We start from the raw sequence: 23,600 nt of genomic DNA, 5'->3' as shown, positions 1-23,600 counted from the left end.
CCAGTCTGCCACAATGCAGCTTTTGTACCAGGCAGGGATGCACCTTGTCATGACACTCCCTATTGCACATCTGTGGAATGATGTGAGTATAGATAAGCAATGTCCAGCTCTCTTCAGCCTCCTCAGAAAGTAGAGGCATTGGTGAGTATTCTTGAGTGTGTAGGAGTGTTCTAGGACCATGAGAGCTTGTATGTGATGTGCACTTCCAGGAGTTCAAAGCTGCTTTGTTTCCACTACTATGTCACTAAAGTAAATGGAAGTGTAAGTGGTGCGAGTTCTCCTGAAATCAATAGCCATCTCCTTTGCCTTGTTGACGTTAAGGAAGAGATTATTTGCCTGATACCAGGCCTCAATCTCTTTCACCTCCTCTCTGTAGGCTATCTCAACACTGGTCAGCCCCACGACTGTCTTATGATCAGCAATCTTGATGATGATTGCTCAGGTGTTTGGCCATGCAGTCATGTGTGAGCAGAGTGTACGTCAATGGACCCAGCGCACAGCCCCGGGGAGCCCTGATGTTGAGGATGATGGGGAGGAAGCAGCAGTTGTGCATTCTGACTGTCTCAGGTCCGTTAGTTAAGAAGTCTAACACACTATTGCTCAGTGGTGTACTTAGAACGAAGTGTAGGAGTTTGCTCACCAGGGTCTGTGGGAAAATAGTGTTGAATGCCGAGCGGAAGTCCAGAAGTAGCATTTTGATATGAAAGTGTCCTTTTTTATGGTGTGTCAGGGCCAGGTACACGATGTTCAGAACAAGATTTGACCTCAGCCCATGCCATAATGCTGTTTATTTAGTCAGTTATCTCCCTGCCACCTAAGAGCATGTTACATTAAATTGGAACATTTATTGATATTCATTCAGTGCCTGCATTTCAGACATTTGGTTTATTAATTGTACTGAGGTAACAAAGGGTGCTATAAGAATGCAAGTGCTTTCTTTCTCCTGAAGATCGTGCGTATATGAAATGGTGTTCGCACTGTGCAATTTCTGGCAAAATGGTTTAATTACTGAATGACAATACCAGAAAAGGAAGAAGAAATTTGGGAGGTAAAATGATTGCAGGGACTGCATTGAGTTGTTAACCTGTGCTCTTTGCCTCTCGTGCAGGCAGCAGGCCAAGCTCACTCTGCTACTTGATTCGTATGGAGTACGGGAGCAGCCATGATGATCAGTTATGTTCCACAGCAGTCACCCAGCCATGAGTAGCTAATACATTTAAAGCTGACCGCTCTGCTTAAAACTGGCACCTCAAAGAAAACACCTTAAAGAAAGGCGTTCAAGAGTTTATTGTAGCTGTAGATCTACTGAAGATTATATTCACAAGAAAGAGTTGACTCCATGGTTTTCAACACTGGAGTGTTTATTGGAGGGAGTAAAATATGCAAGCAAAATCCTCTATTGCAGAGTCCAAGAAGGTCTTTGCACAACAAGTTTAGAAGGTGGTGAAATCAGTGGTGAATTTCAAGTTATTGTCATTCAACTGTCCACGTGTATACAACTAAATGAAACAACATTCCTCAGGTGCAAAGCACAGTATAAATATTCCATAGAGCCTAGAAAATAATATTTACAGATGAAAGATATATTCTGGAGATGTACAAGTTGACATGTGCTTATATAACATATACTGTAGTTTAATATGCAACAGAATTATTGCTACTGGTGTTCTGATAAATAATGTATACTGGGTGGTAACAGCGCGTTCAGATGTCTCACATTCCGGTGGAAGAAGCTGTTATGCAGACTTACAGTCTTTGTTCTATACTATGGTACCTTCTACCTGAGGTAGGAGGTCAAAGAAGTTTTGGGACAGATGGGAGTGGTCCTTGACAATGCTGAGGGCTATGTGAATGCAACACTTCTGTTACATCTCCTGAATGGGAAGGACAGAGACCCCAATGATTCTCTCAGCGCTCCTCACACTCCGTTGCAGGGTCTATGGGTCAACTGCCTTGCAATTCCCATACCAAACAGTGATACAGCTGGATCTCCCAGTGGCCACATGCTTTAATTCCACATCCCATTCCACAGCCTATCTATGGCCTCCTCTACTGTAAAGATGAAGCCACACTCAGGTTGAAGGAACAATACCTTACATACCGTCTAGGTAGCCTCCAACCTGATGGCATGAGCATTGACTTCTCAAACTTCCGTTAATGCCCCACCTCCCCCTCATACCCCATCTGTTATTTATTTATATACACACATTCTTTCTCTCTCTCTCTCCTTTTTTCTCCCTCTGTCCCTCTGACTATACCCCTTGCCCATCCTCTGGGTTTCCCCTCCCCTCCCCATTTTCCTTCTTCCTGGGCCTCCTGTCCCATGATCCTCTCATATCCCTTTTGCCAATCACCTGTCCAGCTCTTGGCTCCATCCCTTCCTCTCCTGTCTTCTCCTATTGTTTCGGATCTCCCCCTCCGCCTCCCACTTTCAAATCTCTTACTAACTCTTCCTTCAGTTAGTCCTGACGAAGGGTCTCGGCCTGAAACGTCCACTGTACCTCTTCCTAGAGATGCTGCCTGGCCTGCTGCGTTCACCAGCAACTTTGATGTGTGTTGAGTGATACAGCTGGTCAGGACACTGTTGATCCAGCAGAATGTTGTTAGCACAGGGATGGAGAGCCTCACTTGCCTCAATCAATAGTAGCCTCAAAGCCTCGAGGGTCTGGATGCACCTCTGCAAGAAGGTCCATGACTTGGTTCACGTGGTTTGGTTTGTGAGTGCACCTTCAGTACTTAGATGTCACACTCTAGTAACTGTGCCATTCCTCCTTCACTAACATTCCAACAATCTCTATTAATGGATACATACATAAAGATCAACTGGTGCTGATATACCTCAAAGCTGTTCATGACAGCTCTAATAGCTGAACACACAGGAAACTCACAAACAACTTTCTCCCTCCCTAGCACAATAAAATAAAACATAACTGTCCGCAACAGACACAACGAAACCTGCAGATGCTGGAAATTCAAGCAACACACACAAAAAATGCTGGTGAACGCAGCAGGCCAGGCAGCATCTATAGGAAGAGGTATAGTCGACGATTCGGGCCGGGACCCTTCGTCAGGGCTAACTGAAAGAAGAGATAGTAAGAGATTTGAAAGTGGGAGGGGAGGGGGAGATCCAAAATAATAGGAGAAGACAGGAAGGGGGGGGGGTATATTCCGCCTGGGTAGCCTCCAACCTGATGGCATGAATATTGACTTCTCTAACTTCCATTAATGCCCCTTCTCCCCTTCACACCCCATCCCTTATTTATTTATTTATTTATTTAATATATTTTTAATGTATTTTTCCCCCTTTTTCTCTCTCTCTCTTTTTTCTCCCTCTGTCCCTCACACTATAACTCCTTTCCTGCTCTCCACCCTCTTCGGCTCCCCTTCCCACTTCTCTTTCTCCTCTGGCTTCCTGTCCCATGATCCTCTCCCTTCTCCAGCCTCGTATCCCTTTTGCCAATCAACTTTCCAGCTCTTGGCTCCATCCCTTCCCCTCCTGTCTTCTCCTATCATTTCGGATCTCCCCCTCCCCCTCCCACTTTCAAATCTCTTACTAGCTCTTCTTTCAGTTAGTCCTGACGAAGAGTCCTGGCCCGAAACTTCGACTGCACCTCTTCCTAGAGATGCTGCCTGGCCTGCTGCGTTCACCAGCATTTTTTGTGTGTGTCAACAACAGATGTTGATATCGATATCAATCTCCCCTGTAGATATTCAGAATGATGCTACACTAGCAAATTTTCCATACAACTCAAATGAATTGGAGTCTGATCAGTTTAAGGAGAGTGTAAGAACTAGGGCTTTTGCAAATAGGATAAGAGCTTGGCAAACATTACCTAGTGAGCCAGCTGCTAAGCCATTGGGATTTTTGAATTGTATGATTTTGCTTCCATCTCACATCCTCATCTGATTGATAAACTGCAGCTGATGGAAGCATAAACCTCTATTTTGCCTACTTCTCTCATCCCGAATCTTCCTTTCAGATAGCCAGGAATTGTAAACTGATTGATTGAAGAGCAGGTTATTTAAGGTGTCAGTTTCACATAGCCATACATTGATGTACTGCCGAGTTGGATTATTGAACTATGGTTAAACATAAATCACCACATTATAACCATATAACCATATAACAATTGTAGCACAGAAACAGGCCATCTCGGCCTTTCTAGTCTGTGCTGAACTCTTACACTCACCTAGTCCCACCGACTTGCACTCAGCCCATAACCTTCCATTCCTTTCCTGTCCATATAGCTGTCCAATTTAACTTTAAACGACAACATCAAACCTGCTTCAACCACTTCTGCTGGAAGCTCGTTCCACACAGCTACCACTCTCTGAGTAAAGAAGTTCCCCCTCATGTTACCCCTAAACTTTTGCCCTTTAACTCTCAACTCATGTCCTCTTGTTTGAATCTCCCCCACTCTCAATGGAAAAAGCCCATCCATGTCAACTCTATCTATCCCACTCATAATTTTAAATACCTCTATCAAGTCCCCCCTCAACCTTCCATGCTCCAAAGAATAAAAACCCAACTTGTTCAACCTTTCTCTGTAACTTAGGTGATGAAACCCAGGTAATATTCTAGTAAATCTTCTCTGTACTCTCTCTATTTTGTTGACATCTTTCCTATAATTCGGTGACCATAACTGTACACAATACTCCAAATTTGGCCTTACCAATGTTGTGTACAATTTCAACATTAGATCCCAACTCTTATACTCAATGCTCTGATTTATAAAGACCAGCATACCAAAAGCTTTCTTCACCACCCTATCCACATGAGATTCCATCTTCAGGGAACTATGCACCATTATTCCTAGATCCCTCTGTTCTACTGCATTCTTCAATGCCCTACCATTTACCATGTATGTCCTATTTTGATTAGCCCTACCAAAATGTAGCACCTCACATTTATCAGCATTAAACTCCATCTGCCATCTTTCAGCCCACTCTTCTAACTGGCCTAAATCTCTCTGCTAGCTCTGAAAACCTACTTCATTATCCACAACTCCACCTATCTTAGTATCATCTGCATACTTACTCATCCAATTTACCACCCCATCATCCAGATCATTAATGTATATGACAAACAACATTGGACCCAGTACAGATCCCTGAAGCACACCACTAGCCACTGGCCTCCAATCTGACAAACAGTTATCCACCACTACTCTCTGGCATCTCCCATCCAGCCAGTGCTGAATCCATTTTACTACTTCCATATTAATGCCTAAGGATTGAACCTCCCTAACTAACCTTCCATGTGGAACCTTGTCAAAGGCCTTACTGAAGTCCATATAGACAACATCCACCGTTTTACCCTCGTCAACTTTCTTAGTAACCTTATCAAAAAATTCAATAAGGTTTGTCAAGCATGACCTTCCACGTACAAATCCATGTTGACTGTTCCTAATCAGACCCTGTCTATCCAGATGATTATATATACCATGGTGACCAGGGATGGGAGCTCAACGTTCAGGGATATTCAATATTCAGGAGGGATAGACATGAAGGAAGGGGAGGTGGGGTGGCGTTGCTGGTCAAAGAAGAGATTAACACAATAGAAAGGAAGGACATAAGCCGGGAAGATGTGGAATCGATATGGGTAGAGCTGCGTAGCACTAAGGGGCAGAAGACGCTGGTGGGAGTTGTGTACAGGCCACCTAACAGTAGTAGTGAGGTCGGAGATGGTATTAAACAGGAAATTAGAAATGTGTGCAATAAAGGAACAGCAGTTATAATGGGTGACTTCAATCTACATGTAGATTGGGTGAACCAAATTGGTAAAGGTGCTGAGGAAGAGGATTTCTTGGAATGTATGCGGGATGGTTTTTTGAACCAACATGTCGAGGAACCAACTAGAGAGCAGGCTATTCTGGACTGGGTTTTGAGCAATGAGGAAGGGTTAATTAGCAATCTTGTCGTGAGAGGCCCCTTGGGTAAGAGTGACCATAATATGGTGGATTTCTTCATTAAGACGGAGAGTGACATAGTTAATTCAGAAACAAAGGTTCTGAACTTAAAGAGGGGTAACTTTGAAGGTATGAGACGTGAATTAGCTAAGATAGACTGGCAAATGACACTTAAAGGATTGACGGTGGATATGCAATGGCAAGCATTTAAAGGTTGCATGGATGAACTGCAACAAATGTTCATCCCAGTTTGGCAAAAGAATTAATCAAGGAAGGTAGTGCACCCGTGGCTGACAAGAGAAATTAGGGATAGTATCAATTCCAAAGAAGAAGCATACAAATTAGCCAGAGAAAGTGGCTCACCTGAGGACTGGGAGAAATTCAGAGTTCAGCAGAGGAGGACAAAGGGCTTAATTAGGAAGGGGAAAAAAGATTATGAGAGAAAACTGGCAGGCAACATAAAAATGGACTGTAAAAGCTTTTATAGATATGTAAAAAGGAAAAGACTGGTAAAGACAAATGTAGGTCCCCTGCAGACAGAAACAGGTGAATTGATTATGGGGAGCAAGGACATGGCAGACCAATTGAATAATTACTTTGGTTCTGTCTTCACTAAGGAGGACATAAATAATCTTCCAGAAATAGTAGGGGACAGAGGGTCCAGTGAGATGGAGGAACTGAGCGAAATACCTGTTAGTAGGGAAGTGGTGTTAGGTAAATTGAAGGGATTGAAGGCAGATAAATCCCCAGGGCCAGATGGTCTGCATCCCAGGGTGCTTAAGGAAGTAGCCCAAGAAATAGTGGATGCATTAGTGATAATTTTTCAAAACTCGTTAGATTCTGGACTAGTTCCTGAGGATTGGAGGGTGGCTAATGTAACTCCACTTTTTAAAAAGGGAGGGAGAGAGAAACCGGGGAATTATAGACCGGTTAGCCTAACGTCGGTGGTGGGGAAACTGCTGGAGTCAGTTATCAAGGATGTGATAACAGCACATTTGGAAAGCGGTGAAATGATCGGACAAAGTCAGCATGGATTTGTGAAAGGAAAATCATGTCTGACGAATCTTATAGAATTTTTTGAGGATGTAACTAGTAGAGTGGATAGGGGAGAACCAGTGGATGTGGTATATTTGGATTTTCAAAAGGCTTTTGACAAGGTCCCACACAGGAGATTAGTGTGCAAACTTAAAGCACACGGTATTGAGGGTAAGGCATTGGTGTGGGTGGAGAGTTGGTTAGCAGACAGGAAGCAAAGCACAGGAATAAACGGGACCTTTTCAGAATGGCAGGCGGTGACTAGTGGGGTACCGCAAGGCTCAGTGCTGGGACCCCAGTTGTTTACAATATATATTAATGACTTGGATGAGGGAATTAGATGCAGCATCTCCAAGTTTGCGGATGACACGAAGCTGGGTGGCAGTGTTAGCTGTGAGGAGAATGCTAAGAGGATGCAGGGTGACTTGGATAGGTTGGGTGAGTGGGCAAATTCATGGCAGATGCAATTTAATGTGGATAAATGTGAAGTTATCCACTTTGGTGGCAAAAATAGGAAAACAGATTATTATCTGAATGGTGGCCGATTAGGAAAAGGGGAGGTGCAACGAGACCTGGGTGTCATTATACACCAGTCATTGAAAGTGGGCATGCAGGTACAGCAGGCGGTGAAAAAGGCGAATGGTATGCTGGCATTTATAGCGAGAAGATTCGAGTACAGGAGCAGGGAGGTACTACTGCAGTTGTACAAGGCCTTGGTGAGACCACACCTGGAGTATTGTGTGCAGTTTTGGTCCCCTAATCTGAGGAAAGACATCCTTGCCATAAAGGGAGTACAGAGAAGGTTCACCAGATTGATTCCTGGGATGGCAGGACTTTCATATGAAGAAAGACTGGATGAACTGGGCTTGTACTCGTTGGAATTTAGAAGATTGATGGGGGATCTGATTGAAACGTATAAGATCCTAAAGGGATTGGACAGGTTAGATGCAGGAAGATTGTTCCCGATGTTGGGGAAGTCCAGAACGAGGGGGTCACAGTTTGAGGATAGAGGGGAAGCCTTTTAGGACCGAGATTAGGAAAAACTTCTTCACACAGAGAGTGGTGAATCTGTGGAATTCTCTGCCACAGGAAACAGTTGAGGCCAGTTCATTGGCTATATTTAAGAGGGAGTTAGATATGGCCCTTGTGGCTACGGGGGTCAGGGGGTATGGAGGGAAGGCTGGGGCGGTGTTCCGAGTTGGATGATCAGCCATGATCATAATAAATGGCGGTGCAGGCTCGAAGGGCCGAATGGCCTACTCCTGCACCTATTTTCTATGTTTCTATGTTTCTATCTCTAAGAATACTTTCCATCAATTTACCCATGACTGACGTCAAACTCACAGGCCAATAATTGCTAGGTTTACTCTTAGAACCCTTTTTAAACAATGGAACAACATGAGCAATACGCCAATCCTCTTTTTGATAAAGGAATAGTGATGAATTTCAAAACAAGCTGGTGTGTTACCCCAGAGGGAATTTCCAAGCTTGCCCTTAGCGACAGAGTTCATGAGTTTATCACCCAATGTCTTATTAACCCATAGAGTCAAGGAGAGGTATAATATGAAAAAGGCCCTTCAGTCCATCAAATCTGCATCAACCATCAACCTCTCATTTTACTTCAATTCTACTTTATTTCCTTTTTTTCTATTCTGTCCTTATTCTCTCCAATCCTTTCTGATTATCTGAGGTTTCCAAGTTCATGGCAATGTAAACCACAGTTGAATATTCTATTTTGCTTCTTTTTGCAGTAAATAAGACAAATTAATAAAAATATTATCTTCAGTTTGCCTCAAATTGAACATTTTCTTTACAGAGATTCCCAGGGACTATATTGCCTTGTCAAAGATCCAAGCCATCAGGTGGACAGATATAACCTCCACTTGAGTCCTTCTTATCCCTCTACAGAAGGGTTGTGTAACATGTTCTTATTCCTCCTAACATATTGATTAGCAGTGTCATGCCTGGGAGCCAATTATTTGTGTAGTGGACCTGAAAGTACCAAACTCTTGTAGAGCCATAGCACTAACCTGCAGAAACCAATCAGCAAATTGTTTTAAACAAAGCTTACAGGGCCATCTGGAAACTGCACCATTTCGGCTGCGTCTTTAAGAGACGCTAACTAAAGATTGGCAGTTTCTGTTGTAAATTGGTGTGGGAGTAGCGTCCACATACTGGTAGGATTTGCCTTTCATATGTTATCATGCACTCCAACATAGTTCGTAATATGATTATGCCACATACTTTGGCTAATAACACTACCTAAAACAATTGTGGCTGACAGCTTCTAAAAGATAAGGTCCCACTAATGAATGAATAAATAAATAGGCTATTTTTATAATGTTATCCTTATTCCATTTGCTAGTGGGAGAGAACATCTCTATTCACATTTGACCATGCTATACATGGGCATGTTTAAGGCAGAGGTTGATAAATCCTTGATTAGTCAGGGCATGAAGGTAGGAGATTGGGATGAAAGGAAAATGGATGAACCATGATGAAATGGCAGAGAAGATGGGCCAAATGGTATATTTCTGCTCCTATGTCTTATGGCCTATTCACCCAAAGATTAGTTTTCCTTTTTTTTTAATGAAGGTAATTGGCAATTAGTTTATTATTCTCACATGAACTGAGATTCAGTGAAAAACTTCGTTTTGCATGCCATCCATACAGATCATTTCATAGCATAGGTACGTTGAGCTAGTATGAGAGAAAAACAATAAACGTATGGAAAATAGTGTTACAGTTACAGAGGAAGTGCCTTACCAGCGACAATAAAATGCAAGTGCCTTGATGAGGTAAATTGTGAAGTTGTGCTCATCTTAACATACAAGTAACAGAGTTTTTATTAGAAGGTAACATGGCCAACGGCATAAATCAAACATTTTCCATAGTTTTTCTTTGGAAATTCCTGATTCTCTATTCCTTGTTAATTTTGTTGGTTTCTTATTGCACGAAAGACAAATAGTAAAAACCCACCTGGCATGATGATCTCTGGGAATCCCAGTTTCCTGGCAACGACTGTGTTCCTGTCCACCAGATGTGGATAATCCTTTCTGATCTGGGATACATCCCCCACCAACATTTTCATGGTCACCCACAGGCCTATAAAATGAAATAAGGAAATTTGTTTATTTTTTTAAATGTGATCTGGAGAAAAATGTGTTTTACTGGCAATTCCCTATGTGGTTCCAGATGTTGGTATCTGGAGTGAACTAGTTCTTTCTGGGTGTTTAAGTCCAGGGGCCTCTGTAAAATATTTAAATAATTAGTAGCTAAATGAAAAGCATAAATTATATTCAGTTAATGTGACATTCTGTTGACTGGTAAAACTGCTCGTCAATGACCCTACTATTGCATACTATAAACTGCGGTAGCACAGTTTATATGTGGTAAACTATGTATCGGTTAGTGTGACACTATTACAGCTTGGGCCGTCGGAGTTCAGAATTCAACTCCAGCGAGCTCGGTAGGGAGTTTGTACATTTCTCCCCAAGAACGCATGGGTTTCTTCCGGGTGCTCTGGTGTCCTCCCACACTCCATGACAATTTACACTGACCAATTAATCTACTAATGTACCAGGTAGTAGGTCAATTAATCAGAGTAAATTGTCCTCTGGTTATGCTAAGGGTAGATAAGTGAGTGGCATGGTTCATTGGGCCAGAAAGACCTGTTCTGTGCTGTGTCTCCAAATAAACTAATATAAGTACATTTACATAAGTTGGTTCAATTATACAACACCAGAAGATCAATGAAAATTATTTGTGCAGCCAAGTCAGATTAAAAAGAAAGAACTTAACATCTGACACTTGTAGCCTCAACATAATTTGTCAAATATGTCTTCATAAATTACATAAATACACTGAAACTACTTTAGTGTTGACATATTGTTGAAACATGGACTACAATATATGTCCCTAGGCTGTCCTAATTATGCATGAAACACATTTTTTTGAAGATTGTTGCATTAATAAATATTTGAAAATTAGGCATGATGTACCAATCCATTTGCAAAATATAGAGGGAATACTTGATATATGCATTTCCAGTTTCTGTTATATTTCAACTTATTAAAACATTTTGCCAATGTTTTTCTTTAAATTATAAAATGGAGAAATAATTTGATTTTGGGCAAGACTGTATTAAAATTATTCAATATATTCCAAGTTGTAAATGAAATGTCATAATATTTCTCATCTTAATGACAGAATATATTGACACTTTGCTGTTACTTACAGTCAAAGTCAGTATGGTAGTATAGTGGTTAGTACAATTCTTTACAGTACCAGCAACCTGGGTACAATTCCCACTGCTGCCTATAAACAATTGGTATGTTTTCCCCCGACTGTGTGGGTTTCCTCCAGGTGCTCTGGTTTCCTCCCATAGTCCAAAGATATACTGGTTGGTAAGTCGGTTGGTCATTGTAAATTGTATCTAACTGACCTGCTCTGATGAAAGATCATGGACCTCTAATGTGAATTTCATTACCCTCTCTCCAAGTATACTGCCAGACAATCTGGACTTTTCTAGTATTCTGTTTTATTTCAGATTTCGAGCAACTACAGTGTTTTCTCTTGCACAGCCTTCTCATTCAGCTGATTGTTTTCACTCCTGCTCCAGTGTCTTTCACACCCTCTCTGTGTGGGTACCAGCAACATCAGTGTCATCCAGTCTGTTTTACTCTCCATCCTATATTTCCTTTGCTCACTCCACCGTTCTCCTGTTTAACAATGAAAGACATCTAGATTTCTACCATTTGCTAGATCCTAACAAAAGCCATAAATCTGAAGGAGATGCTGAGTATTTTCAGCATTTTCTGTTTCTATTTTGAGGATTTGGGAACACTGGCTGAGAGTGTGGACTTCAGATCAAGAAGTACCCAGGATATTAATGAATAATGCAACAAGCTCAAGAAGCTGTATGCCCTGCTTCCGCTTTTATTTCTATTTTCAATCTCAAGACCCATTTTGTTTCTTTCCTCCTCACTTTTTTTAAACAATCCATGCACCTTTTGATATGAATCGTCACACTGCTAGTAGCAAATCATTAGAGGGTAGGCTTAAGGATTCACTTCAAATGGTTTCACACAACTCAAGAAGAAAAAGGTTGCAATGTTTGTGTTGTAATCAATGTCAGATAATTTCTTCACTGATCGAACAATTGGTTGTGAACCTAGTTCCTGAATAGTTAATGGATTTCAATGGTAGGGAACAATAAGAAATTGTGTTTATTATTTTGTGCCTCATTATTATTCTTATGAAGTACCTCATAAGAAAAGCAGCATCACGGGGATTTTTAAGCATGAATGACTGGGGATTAAGGAAGGTTCTGGTGGCTGGAAGAGTTTCAGAAAAAATAGAGGGCAATGTCTTGGACAGGTTTAAATAAAAGAATGAGAATTTAAAATTTACAGTGTTTGTGGCCCAGGAGCGAATATAAGTCAGCAAGAGCATGGATGATCAAAGAATCAAACCTAGTGGGAGATAGAATATGAAGAGTTTTTGATTGTGTTAAGTCCAGAGTATGTGGAAGATCTGGATTAGGACAGCACTGAATGATTCAAGTATTGAGGTAACAAAAACATGAATGATAATTTGAGAAGGAGAGGGAGTGAGAGAGAGAGAATGGGGGCAGGGATAATATGAAAATACAAAGAAGTGGCCACAATAATGCTCAAAAGCTCCTTTTAAGTTCAATTTGGATGTCGGAATTCTGAAGTCAGTCAATTACCAAGGAGAGCAATGGCCAAAGTGTTGGAGATCAGCAGGTCAGGCAACAGTGAATTAGACAACCAATAATTTGAGTTGAGACTCTTCAATTGAACTGAAAGGTAGAGAGCAGATAGCCAGTATAAAATTGTGAAGGGAAGGGGTGCAGCAAGAGCTGGTAGGTGAAAGGTGGATCCAGGTAAAGGGGATGATAAGCAGTTGAAGGAGAGAGAAATGTAATTGAATTATTTACTAGACAATAGAGTTTACACAGCAGAAACCAAACAATCCCTTTGATTTTATCAATGTCTAATCTGAATTATTCAAATAACTATTGCTGAGGATTCCATTGCACATTGGCCAGTTGTTCATTAAGTTTGACAAATCCTATAGGCTTCTTCAATTTGTAACAAGAGGCTGTCGGTTCTGTGGGACTGACAGAAGCAGTCCACTCCTATCCCTCAAATGCATCATCTTCAGTTTGATTTACCAAGTAGTGGAATAAGTGACATCTCACTAGACCTGGCTGCTAACATCTTTCCGGATACAAGCTCAAACCAACTTTAGCCCCGGTTCTATGGGTCTTATTCAATTCAGTTCAGTTTGTATTCAGAACATCTGTGCGTTAACATTCTATTGTGGAGCATACATATATTTTTATATGCTGGCATAATATCCTGGTAGCATCTGAACAAAAATTCTACATTGTTATTAAGTTCTGGTTAAAGAAATGCATAAAGTTCTCTGTGTCCTGTTCACATTTTTCCTGCTGAGTACTTACATAAACACATAAATAATCCAAGAGGTTACAAGATATCAAGACATCGTTATGAAGCTAATGTCCATGCTCCAGTAATGTATTCAAACCTGTTTCAATATTCTGGTACCTTGCCCAATATTGTTGTAGTTAGTTTATTGCCATGCCCAGCACTGTCTAAATCCAGCCCGATATATAGAACACTTCCTCAATCCAACGGCATCTGAAGCAAAATACTAATTTGCATATAACACACAGAAGATGCTGGAGGAACTTAGCAAGTAAGGATGCATCTGTGAAGGTGAATAAACAGTCAACATTTCTGGCTGAGACTCTTCATCAGAACTGGCAGTCTCAGCTTGAAACATTGGCTATTTATTCCCCTCCATAAATGCTGCTGAGTTCCTCCAGCATTTCCATATTTTGCTCAAGATTTCCAGCATCTGCAGAACATTTGGTGTTTATAATTTGCTGATAATAGTGACAACATATAAACTTACTTTATTCTGATGTACAAATAACACAGGAAGTAAGAAATGCAAGCATGATCGAAGGGATTACCTTGTCCTTTCTCATCCCCGGTTTTCGTAGAGATAACTCGATTAAGTAAAGAGTGCAAAAAGTCATTCTCTGCCACAAATCTGCAAAATGTGAGAAAAGAAACAGACACAAGAGAAATGTAAATGCAAAGTATCAATACAAAAGGCTGGATGTAAAGATATCTGGATGCATTGTGGTCACACCTAACATCTTCTTATCTAAACAGCATTTATCAATAATCCTGCTATCCTTTGCATCTTAGATCTTCTTATCATTAGAGGTAGGTATAAACTCTTGATCAAAACAGAAGGGGATTTTTTCCCCCAGTACGTATCCAAAAATATATCTATAAATCCTCAAGGCTCTAGGATAATGCAGGAGGACTGTTAACCCTAGTGGGTGTCTTACTGTCAATTTGGTCAGCAGAATTTGTTGTCAATGTATTTGTTTTTCCTCCATTTCCTGGACTTTTCGCTGAATGTTCCATTAAGTGCCTTTCACTTCCATTAAGTTGGATGGTGTGAATGCAAAGACATGCACTAGTTGGGACGACAAGCAGGAACAATTTTCCTATCATTAACTATCTTAAAAAAAACATGAGGTTATGGATTTGAGATGAAAAGTCCCAACTTGAAATGTCAGCTGTCCTTTTCCCTCCATAAATCCAGCTTGACCCACTGAGATTGTCCAGCACTTGGTATGTTTCTCCAGACTCCAGCACCTGCAATCTCTTGTGTCTCCATGAGATTATGGACATATGCATACCTTTTTCATAATATTAAGGATCTACATGTACACTTCTAAATTCCGAGAACCTGTGCCCACACTTAGTTGCTTATTACATCAACTATTAAAACAAATCTTATATTCCATTTCAGAGCTTCACTACTGTCACACTAGTACAGAGCTTTGCAGTCACTACCTGCAGTAAATGGGTGCAGCAGGTTGGCTGCCTTCTGCTGTAACCATCTCTTTTCTTTCCCATTGGCTTCTCATTCCGTCCCAACTCAGGGAGAAGATTAATTAACACTATATGCATTTATGGTTTGGATAACAGATTGCAATCCAATTTTTTGACCCGTCAGAGAACAATTCCAAACTTGCAAATTGAATTAGGAGAACACTTATTTTTAATTAAGTATAATGAGGGTTTTCATATGTATGTATGAGTAGGAGGAGAAATAATGTTTGCTTTTCATTGTAATAGAAAATGATTAAATGTTCTTTGTTAACCAATTCCAATATAGTCACATTATACACACAAGCACTTACATTCCTACACACACCCACACATTCATATTCACAAAAATACTCACATGCTTTCTCATACACATTGCCATACAATCAAATTACACATGCTTGCACACAAACACACACACACATTTTCATGAATACTCCAAAATACATAGTATGAACACACAAACTCACACTTTCTTACACATACTCCCATATACTCTTATTAAACACACTCACACACATTCTCACGGTCACCCCACACACACTCACACTACACACACACAACCACTCACAAATTTTAAAGATTCTAGCATTACACACACACAAACATTCTCACACATGCTCCCACACTCTCAGACCACAAATGTTCTTGCAGTATACACATACTTTCACACATAATGTCAGACAGCAGTCTTGCAAATGCATTCACATTCACACACACTCTATCTCGTTCACTTTACATTCCATTTTCTCCTGACTAAGGAGGCACAGGTAGCAACAGCAGATCCTCCTGATAGCCTTCAGGTTAATTTTTGTAGGTGCCTATGAGCAAGGAGCATTAAGAGACTTTTATTCAATCACTTATGAGGTGTGGATGCCACAAATAATACTGATCTTCATTGTCAGTCTCTAAATACCTTCTCAGTTTGCCAGCAGTTAACAGTTAACCACATTGATTGGTTTGGAGACACATAGAAGCAAATTAGATAAAGGCAGCAGCCTACCAACCCACGCACCTCTGTATCCAACAGATCAGTCTTCGTAACTTTTGCCATTTCCAGTGGGATCCTACCACTTTCCCTCCCCCTCCCCACTCTGCTTTCTGTAGAGATTGCTTTCTACATGACTGTCATGTCCACCTACCTGCTCCCCCATTCCTCACTGATCTCCCTCCTGGCACTTATTCCTGAAGGTGTGACAAGTGCTACACTTGTCCACACACCTCCTCTCTCACCAACACTCAGGCTCCCAAACACTCTTTCCAGATGTGGCAACACCTTCGCTCTGTCTGTTGCAAAAGCTAGGATCTCCCAGTACTCAACTGAAGTCAACTTCCCATTCCCATTCGGACATGTCTGTCCATGACCTCCTCTACTGCCATGATGAGGGCAGACTCAGGTTGGAGGAGCAATGCTACCTGGATAGCCTCCAAAAGATAGCATGAGCATCAATTTCTCCAACTTCTGGGAAATTCTTCCCCTCCCCTTACTCTCTTTTTCCATTCCCCTTTCTGCTTAAACTCTCGTCCCTTCTCTTCTCCATATCTGCACATTATGTCCCTTTGTTCCCCTTCCCCTTTCCCTTTCATCCATGGCCTACTGTCCTCTCCTATCAGATTCCTTCTTCTTCAGCCTTTTACCTCTTCCACCTATCCTCTCCCAGCTTCTTACTTTATTACTCTCCCTTACCCACCCAACTTCCCCCCATGAGGTTTTACCTATCATCTGTCACCTTGTACTCTTCCCCCTCTCTCACATTTTTATTCTGTCTTCTGCCCCATTCCATTCCAGTCCTGCTGAAGAGTCTTGGCCCAAAGCATCAATTGTTTATTCCTCTCCATAGATGCTGTCAGACTTGTTGAGTTCCTACAGCATTTTGAGTGTATTGCTCAAGATCTCCAGCATATACAGATCTCTTCTGTTAAAGATAATGTCAGTACATTTCCTTTGCTCCAAGATAATGGGTTAACCAGAGGAGATTTTTTGCATAAAGCAAGTAATTTCATGGCCATCAGAACAGAGACATTTACTCTTAATTTCAGCTGCCATTGTGGGATTTAAACACATGCCTGTTTGCTTGTTGCATACACAACTATGGCCAACAGAAGATCAATTAGTCCATAAGACCATAAGACATAGGAGCAGAATTAGGCCATCTGGCCCATTGAGTCTGCTCCGCCATTCAAATATGGCTGATCCTTTTTTCTCCTCCTCAACCTCACTCCCTGACCTTCTCACCATTATCTTTGATGCCACATCCAATCAATCAAGAACCTATCAAGCTCTGCCTTAAATACACCCAACGACCTAGCCTCCACAGCTGCCTGTGGTAAACAATTCCACAAATTCACCACTTAATCATAATATCTGCTTGGTAAGCCATCAGAAATAAATCTTACTGTTACTCACTTTCTTGCACATGACTGGTGAAGCTAAGAGTCACACACACACACACACACACACACACACACACGCACACACACACACCATTCACATGCCTAACCACCTGTCAATGCAGATTGGAAATAACACCTCATCCTCACTGACAAACAGGAAAGATGTATCTCACGGATGTTTAATTAGCTCACCCCTCTATGCTCTCTAGGTACAGCTCAAATGTCATCTATAAATTATCTAATGATACCACAGTATTGGCATAATTACAGATGGAGATAAGTAGATGTACAGGAATGAGATAGATCAGCTGGGTTCGTGGTGTTGCGACAACAACCTTGAACTCAACATCAGCAAAACCAAGGAACTGAATATGAACTTCAGGAAGCGGAAACTGGGAAAACACACACCAGTCTTCATGAGTTGGAGTGGGGGCTTGGGCTGTCAGAGGTGGAAAGAGTGATCAGCTTCAAATTCCTGGATATCAAGATCTCAGGGGATCTATCCTATGGTCCACATATTGATGCAATCACAAAGAAGGCACACTAGTGGTTATACACTATTATGGGTTTGAGGAGATTCTAGTGTGTCACCTAAGACTCTAACAGTGGACAACATTCTGACTGGTTGTATCACAGCCTGGTATGGAGGTTAAATGCACAGGGTTGCAAGAGGCTGTAAAGGGTTGTAGACACAACTCTCCTCACCATTGAGGACATATTCAAAAGATTGTGTTTACGGAGGGCAGCATCCATCATTAAGGTCACTCACCATCGAGGACATGTCCTCTTTTCATTACTACCAGCAGGGAGGAAGTACAGGAGCCTGAAGACCCACACTCAATGTTTTAGGATGAGCTTCTTCTTCCCTACTATTAGATTTCTGAATGGCCCATGAACCCAGGAACACTATCTCACTATTCCTGTTTTACAATTTATTTATTGTAACCTGTAGTAAGCTTTTAATTCTTGCACTGTACTGCTGCCACAAAACAACACATTCCATGACATACGTCAGAGATAATAAACCTGATTTTGTTAGAAATTTGATTGTATCTTACTCATGGCTTGAAATCTTAAAAACTAAGAGAAGATTTTCCTTTGTTAGAAATAATTTGTGACCCCTTTAATATAGTGGTGGTGGTGGGGAGAGTTTCTTGCAAACACCATTTGGAGTGATTACAGAGCTGTTTGGAATGACTTCATGAGAAGTAAAGGACTAATGGGATTAAAGTGGTGGGACTGCCATTAAAAATTATTGACTAAAACAAATCATTACATCTGTTTTCTTTCTCAAATTAACATAACTATAAAAACCTAATAAAACATTCTCATGAGCGCTATCCAATCCAAACTTGTAGATAACTGTCTACACAAGTTCTATGCAAAGAATTTACGAGATAAATTGACTCACGGGTGGAAAGGAATAAAATGCTGTTTCTCTTCATCACTTTCTGCTTTGCCTTTCACAATGTCAGTGATGTCCATAACTGGAAGGAGACAGAAAATATTAAATGAAGCAGAGTTGAAGCATCACTACAGTCTTTAATAATAGTGTGTGCTAAGGTACAACTGACTTTTACAAATTCCATCAAGTGCAGCACAAGGACTGCCAAAAGGAAAATAATTAACATACATCATTGGTCATAGTTTTGGAGACTGTGATATGAAAGGTTCATCATCATCATAAAAGGATTTTCTGTTCCTTTGGCTAAAAGTGCACCATTTTGATGTCTGATAGCTAAAGAATTACATGAGCCAGAGAACTGTCCATATGCCGACTACTTGATGATTAGGTACAACTTGTTAATTCTCTTATTTAGTGGAAGGCAGACTGACAAAGGTAGATATAATATTTCTGTCACTCCTTCTTAGAGCAGTAACCTATCCCACTGAGGCAGGTGCCAGAGAATAAATTCAGTAGATCTCCTCTTTTGTAGGTAAAACATCCGATAGACTCAGGATCATAGAAAGACAGAGTACAGAAACAAGACTATTTGCAGAGTATTTTGTGTTTAAGAAACAAGACTTTGGTTCGCTAAAAATCAAACACTCATTTCTCACTAATCCCACACAAATCCATTATATTTTCCCAGTTTCCCATCAACACCGCTCAACCTCTTGCATTCTACAACTCGATCATATGAAGGGCAATCTACAGTGGCAAATTAATCCACTAAGTTTTACCCCTTTAAGATTGGGAGGAAACCAGAGCAGCTGGATGAAACCCTCTTGATCACAGTGTGATCATGGGAAATCCACGCAGACAGCTCTTGATCACAGTGCAATCATGGGAAATCCACGCAGGCAGCTCTTGATCACGGTGCAATCATGGGAAATCCACGCAGGCAGCTCTTGATCATGGTGCAATCATGGGAAATCCACGCAGGCAGCTCTTGATCACAGTGCAATCATGGGAAATCCATGCAGGTAGCACTTGATCACCATATGATCATGGAAAATCCATGCAGGCAGCACTTGATCACAGAGTGATCATGGAAAATCCATGCAGGCAGCACTTGATCACAGAGTGATCATGGGAAATCCACGCAGGCAGCACTTGATCACAGTGTGATCATGGGAAATCCACGCAGGTAGCACTTGATCACAGAGTGATCGTGGGAAATCCACGCAGGCAGCACTTTAGGTCAGACAGAAACTGGGTAATTGTGAGGTAGCGGGTTGGCTTACAGACCATTGTGACAAACATGCAACCTATTCACTTGTATGCCTCAAGATGTTATATAAATCATTCTTCTTAAACCTGTGTAGGCACGTGGCCAAGTGGTTAAGGCATTGGACTAGCGACCTGAAGGTCGTGAGTTCGAGCCCCAGCTGGGGGAACGTGTTGTGTCCTTGAGCAAGGCACTTAACCACACATTGCTCTGCGACAACACTGGTGTCAAGCTGTATGGGTCCAAATGCCCTTCCCTTGGACAACATTGGTGTCGTGGAGAGGGGAGACTTGCAGCATGGGCAACTGCTGGTCTTCCATACAACCTTGCCCAGGCCTGCACCCTGGAGAGTGAAGACTTTCCAGGCACAGATCCATGGTCTCGCAAGACTAACGGATGCCTTCTTAAACCTAACAAATAGCTTAGAAACTGTGAACAAATAGTGTCTTTGCTCAAATGAACCACATATTCCTTCACAGTTTATTCAGCAAGGAAATCTATTTCATCCTCCTGACAAGCTGTTATCCTAAATAACAGACATAAATCTACCTCCTTGAGGTGAACATCTTGAGTCTATAAATCTTATTAATTGGGATTGAAACAGAAGTCATACAAAATTATTTAAATGGTTCCAAATTTGTATTGAGTTGGACATATTGCAGCTACTTACTTATCCACATTTCCAATTCTAATTAAGACTTAAAACGTTAATTCTGTTTCTTTTCATTCTGTTTCATTTTCTGATCTTTTCTAACACTTTTCTGTTTTTATTTCAGGTTTCCCAGCTTCTGCAGTATTTGATTTTTGATTGCACATATGATGACGGATTCCTGCAATTGATCAAATTTGTAATGTAAAATGGGCATAATATAATCCAATTTATAATTATTCTCACCCTTGTGATTGTAGGAAGAAATAAAATGTTTCTACCACTCTCTCAGTGGCTCAAATTCTCCTGCCGACTCTTTACTCATTCCCCAACTTTTTAATACCTTTTCATTCTAGCCTCTAAATACTGAAATACAGTCAGAAGCAATTATAGACATCTAGTTCAAGTAAGTAACTATATAATATATAGTTATTATCTAATCTGTCAGCAAGACCAAGGAACTAATTGTAGACTTCAGGAGAGGGAAACCAGAGGTCCATGAGCCAGTCCTCATCGGAGGATCAGAGGTAGAGAGGGTTAGTAATTTTAAACTCCTGGGTGTTATGCAGAAAAAAAGAATCTCAGGGTTGTTTGTGATGACATATATGTACTCTGATAATAAAACTTCCTTTGAGCTTTAAATGTTGTTATAATATGTATATATTTATTTTGTCTCAAATGTATTTTAAGTTATTGAGTGATACACTTTGGATAAAGGTTCAGCTGGCCATTGTTTCCGTGCTAAACATTGAGTACTCATTTTTTTAACTAATCCCACACTGATTCCATTTTATTCTTTCCTTGTTTCCAGCCACACCACCCCCACCCCACTGATCTCATATTCTACCATTCACCTACACATGGGACAACTTAAACTACCAATTTGCACACTTTTGGGAGACATGGGAGGAAATTGGAGCACCCAGAGCAAACTCACCTGCTCACATGAAGAACATGCAAAGTTCACACAGATAGCATCTGAGATCATGATTGAATCAGTATCAGAATCAAGTTTAATATCAGAGATTGAACCTAGGTCTCTGGTGCTGGGAGACTGCAACTTTAACAGCTGCACCAGGGTGCCACTATTTTGCGTTAGCATTTTATTTGTCCTCTTTAGAAATCTAGAGTTATTTGTTTTGTGACTACAACTCAGGAGTGAGACAACTTAAGAAACCTGGAGTAGCTCATTGTACCAGGCATTCCTATACTGAGTTGTCCAAGAAGAATCTCTGGAGATTGACCCATTCTTTAGTAATGAGTGATCATTCAGAGGACATCAAGGAACTTTTATTCGCAGATCTCAGAACAAAGAGAGCATCTAAACTCTGGAGAAAGGGTAGGAGTGTAGGGCTATTTGAGATGCTCTGCCAAAGCTGCAGGCATGATGAGTTGAAGAAATCCCTTTGAGATTCTGTGATTTCATGAAATCTCTTTAATGTCTTCTATCCTCTGAAGACACACAGTACCAGAAGAAACTCTAGAAGTCAAAGTAGAAAAGTTACAGAAAGCCAAAGAGTGGTGCATGTTGGTAGCAGGGAGAAAACCTCTCTCAATGTTGGTGTGTTTTTCTCACTGGATATGAATTCTAGACCTGGAAATCCAGAAACCACAAACTGCAATCCTAACATGATGTATGAGAATTTGAACTCAGTTTACATCATTATTAGTTTTATTGTTATTAATTTGTTCTTCTGTCTTTGGTAGTTGGAAGAACCTGGCTTTCATTAACCGTCTTATTCTTTTGAGCTGCAGCAGTTTAGATAGCTGAAGTTTTGAGAAATCGGAAAAAATTTAATGAAGGTAGGATCCAAATCAGGCTGGGAGATGGCAACCTGTGTGTACAATTCACATTGTTCCTGCTTTCAGTGTTGTTATTTGCTGTCCTCCATCTTTTGATGCTGGAAATCTCAGCACATACATCACTTCAGCAAGTGCTTTATGTTTAGGATTGAGTTGGACATCCCATGCGATGTATTACACTGGATAGCAATTTTTTTCTAACGTGTTACTTCCTCAAAAAATTTTGTGGTTATGACAGGCGGCTTGAATCTGAACACAAGTATAATTTCAGGCTACTTGTATCATGTAGGAATTTGGAGAAACAAGAAATTAAGTTTCATTGACTATAATGCATTTAAATGCATAATGGTGCTGATGCTATGCAATAATTCAACTAAACTAAAAATATTTTATTGACGATTTTCATTTGTATTCAGTCTCTGAGGTTTCTTCCTTAAATGTCCAACTGTTGTCAGCCAGAACTGATGGATTCCATTTGCCTGATACATTTCACCATGTCCTGATGAAACCTTTCACCACGCTCGTCACTGACAGCACCAAGATTTGCATAGAAGAAGACTAAATGGAAATACAGAAAATAAATCTTTAGTGATATGTTGCACTTCATGATTTTGTATGTTTGAAGCATGTTGTCAACCAGCTGCATGTACAAGCAGTTTGGTGCCCTGTGCAAGGATATTTTCAATAACATCATTGAACGTCTTCCATGTGATTTTCTCCAGACTCACTAGAAGTTCTTTGAACTGCCTGTCATTGATGAACTGCTTGATTTGTGGACCAACAAAAATGCCTTTCTTAATCTTGGTATCAGTTATTCTGGGAAACATCTGTCTCAAATATCAAAATCCTTCATGGAAACGTTTGTGCCTGGTAACAGCAGATTCCATCCTTGCAGTCTTCAACCCAGGATTTCTGCTTTTGACTTTGACAAACCCAAGTCTCTGACCAGGTCACTTAACTCTGATTGAGTTATCAGATGAGGCTTACTTGACATAAAGAGTTCAAAATCTGTGTCAGTATCAATATCATTTTCCATTCCTGGCTCTTACATCATGGCATCTTTGCCTGCCTCCTCTAGACTCCATATTTCTGGTGGCTTTGGTATTGGAAAACCATCGTCATGTGGCACAGGTCTCCTGGCTGAAGGGAGATTGGGGTATTCAATGGATTTATT

The 23,600-nt window shown here is 40.8% G+C and overlaps 1 protein-coding gene across 1 annotated transcript in view; it reads right to left on the bottom strand.

Annotated features, from left to right (window-relative positions):
- The window catches only part of LOC140200352 (dedicator of cytokinesis protein 2-like), a 699,328-nt gene that overhangs the window by 540,581 nt on the left and 135,147 nt on the right, over positions 1 to 23,600 (bottom strand). Inside the window, exons 11-13 of the mRNA XM_072263559.1 lie at positions 18,714 to 18,789; positions 13,972 to 14,051; positions 9,924 to 10,049 (exon numbers count right to left, since the gene is read on the bottom strand). Of these exons, the coding sequence (XP_072119660.1) occupies positions 9,924 to 10,049; positions 13,972 to 14,051; positions 18,714 to 18,789 (282 nt within the window). The remainder of the gene's footprint in view (positions 1 to 9,923; positions 10,050 to 13,971; positions 14,052 to 18,713; positions 18,790 to 23,600) is intronic.

This window comes from Mobula birostris, chromosome 7 (genome assembly GCF_030028105.1).
Source record: "Mobula birostris isolate sMobBir1 chromosome 7, sMobBir1.hap1, whole genome shotgun sequence".
Taxonomy (NCBI): Eukaryota; Metazoa; Chordata; class Chondrichthyes; order Myliobatiformes; family Myliobatidae; genus Mobula; species Mobula birostris.
The sequence above is the reverse complement of the archived record's forward strand: the minus strand, read 5'-3'. Positions and strand labels throughout refer to the sequence as shown.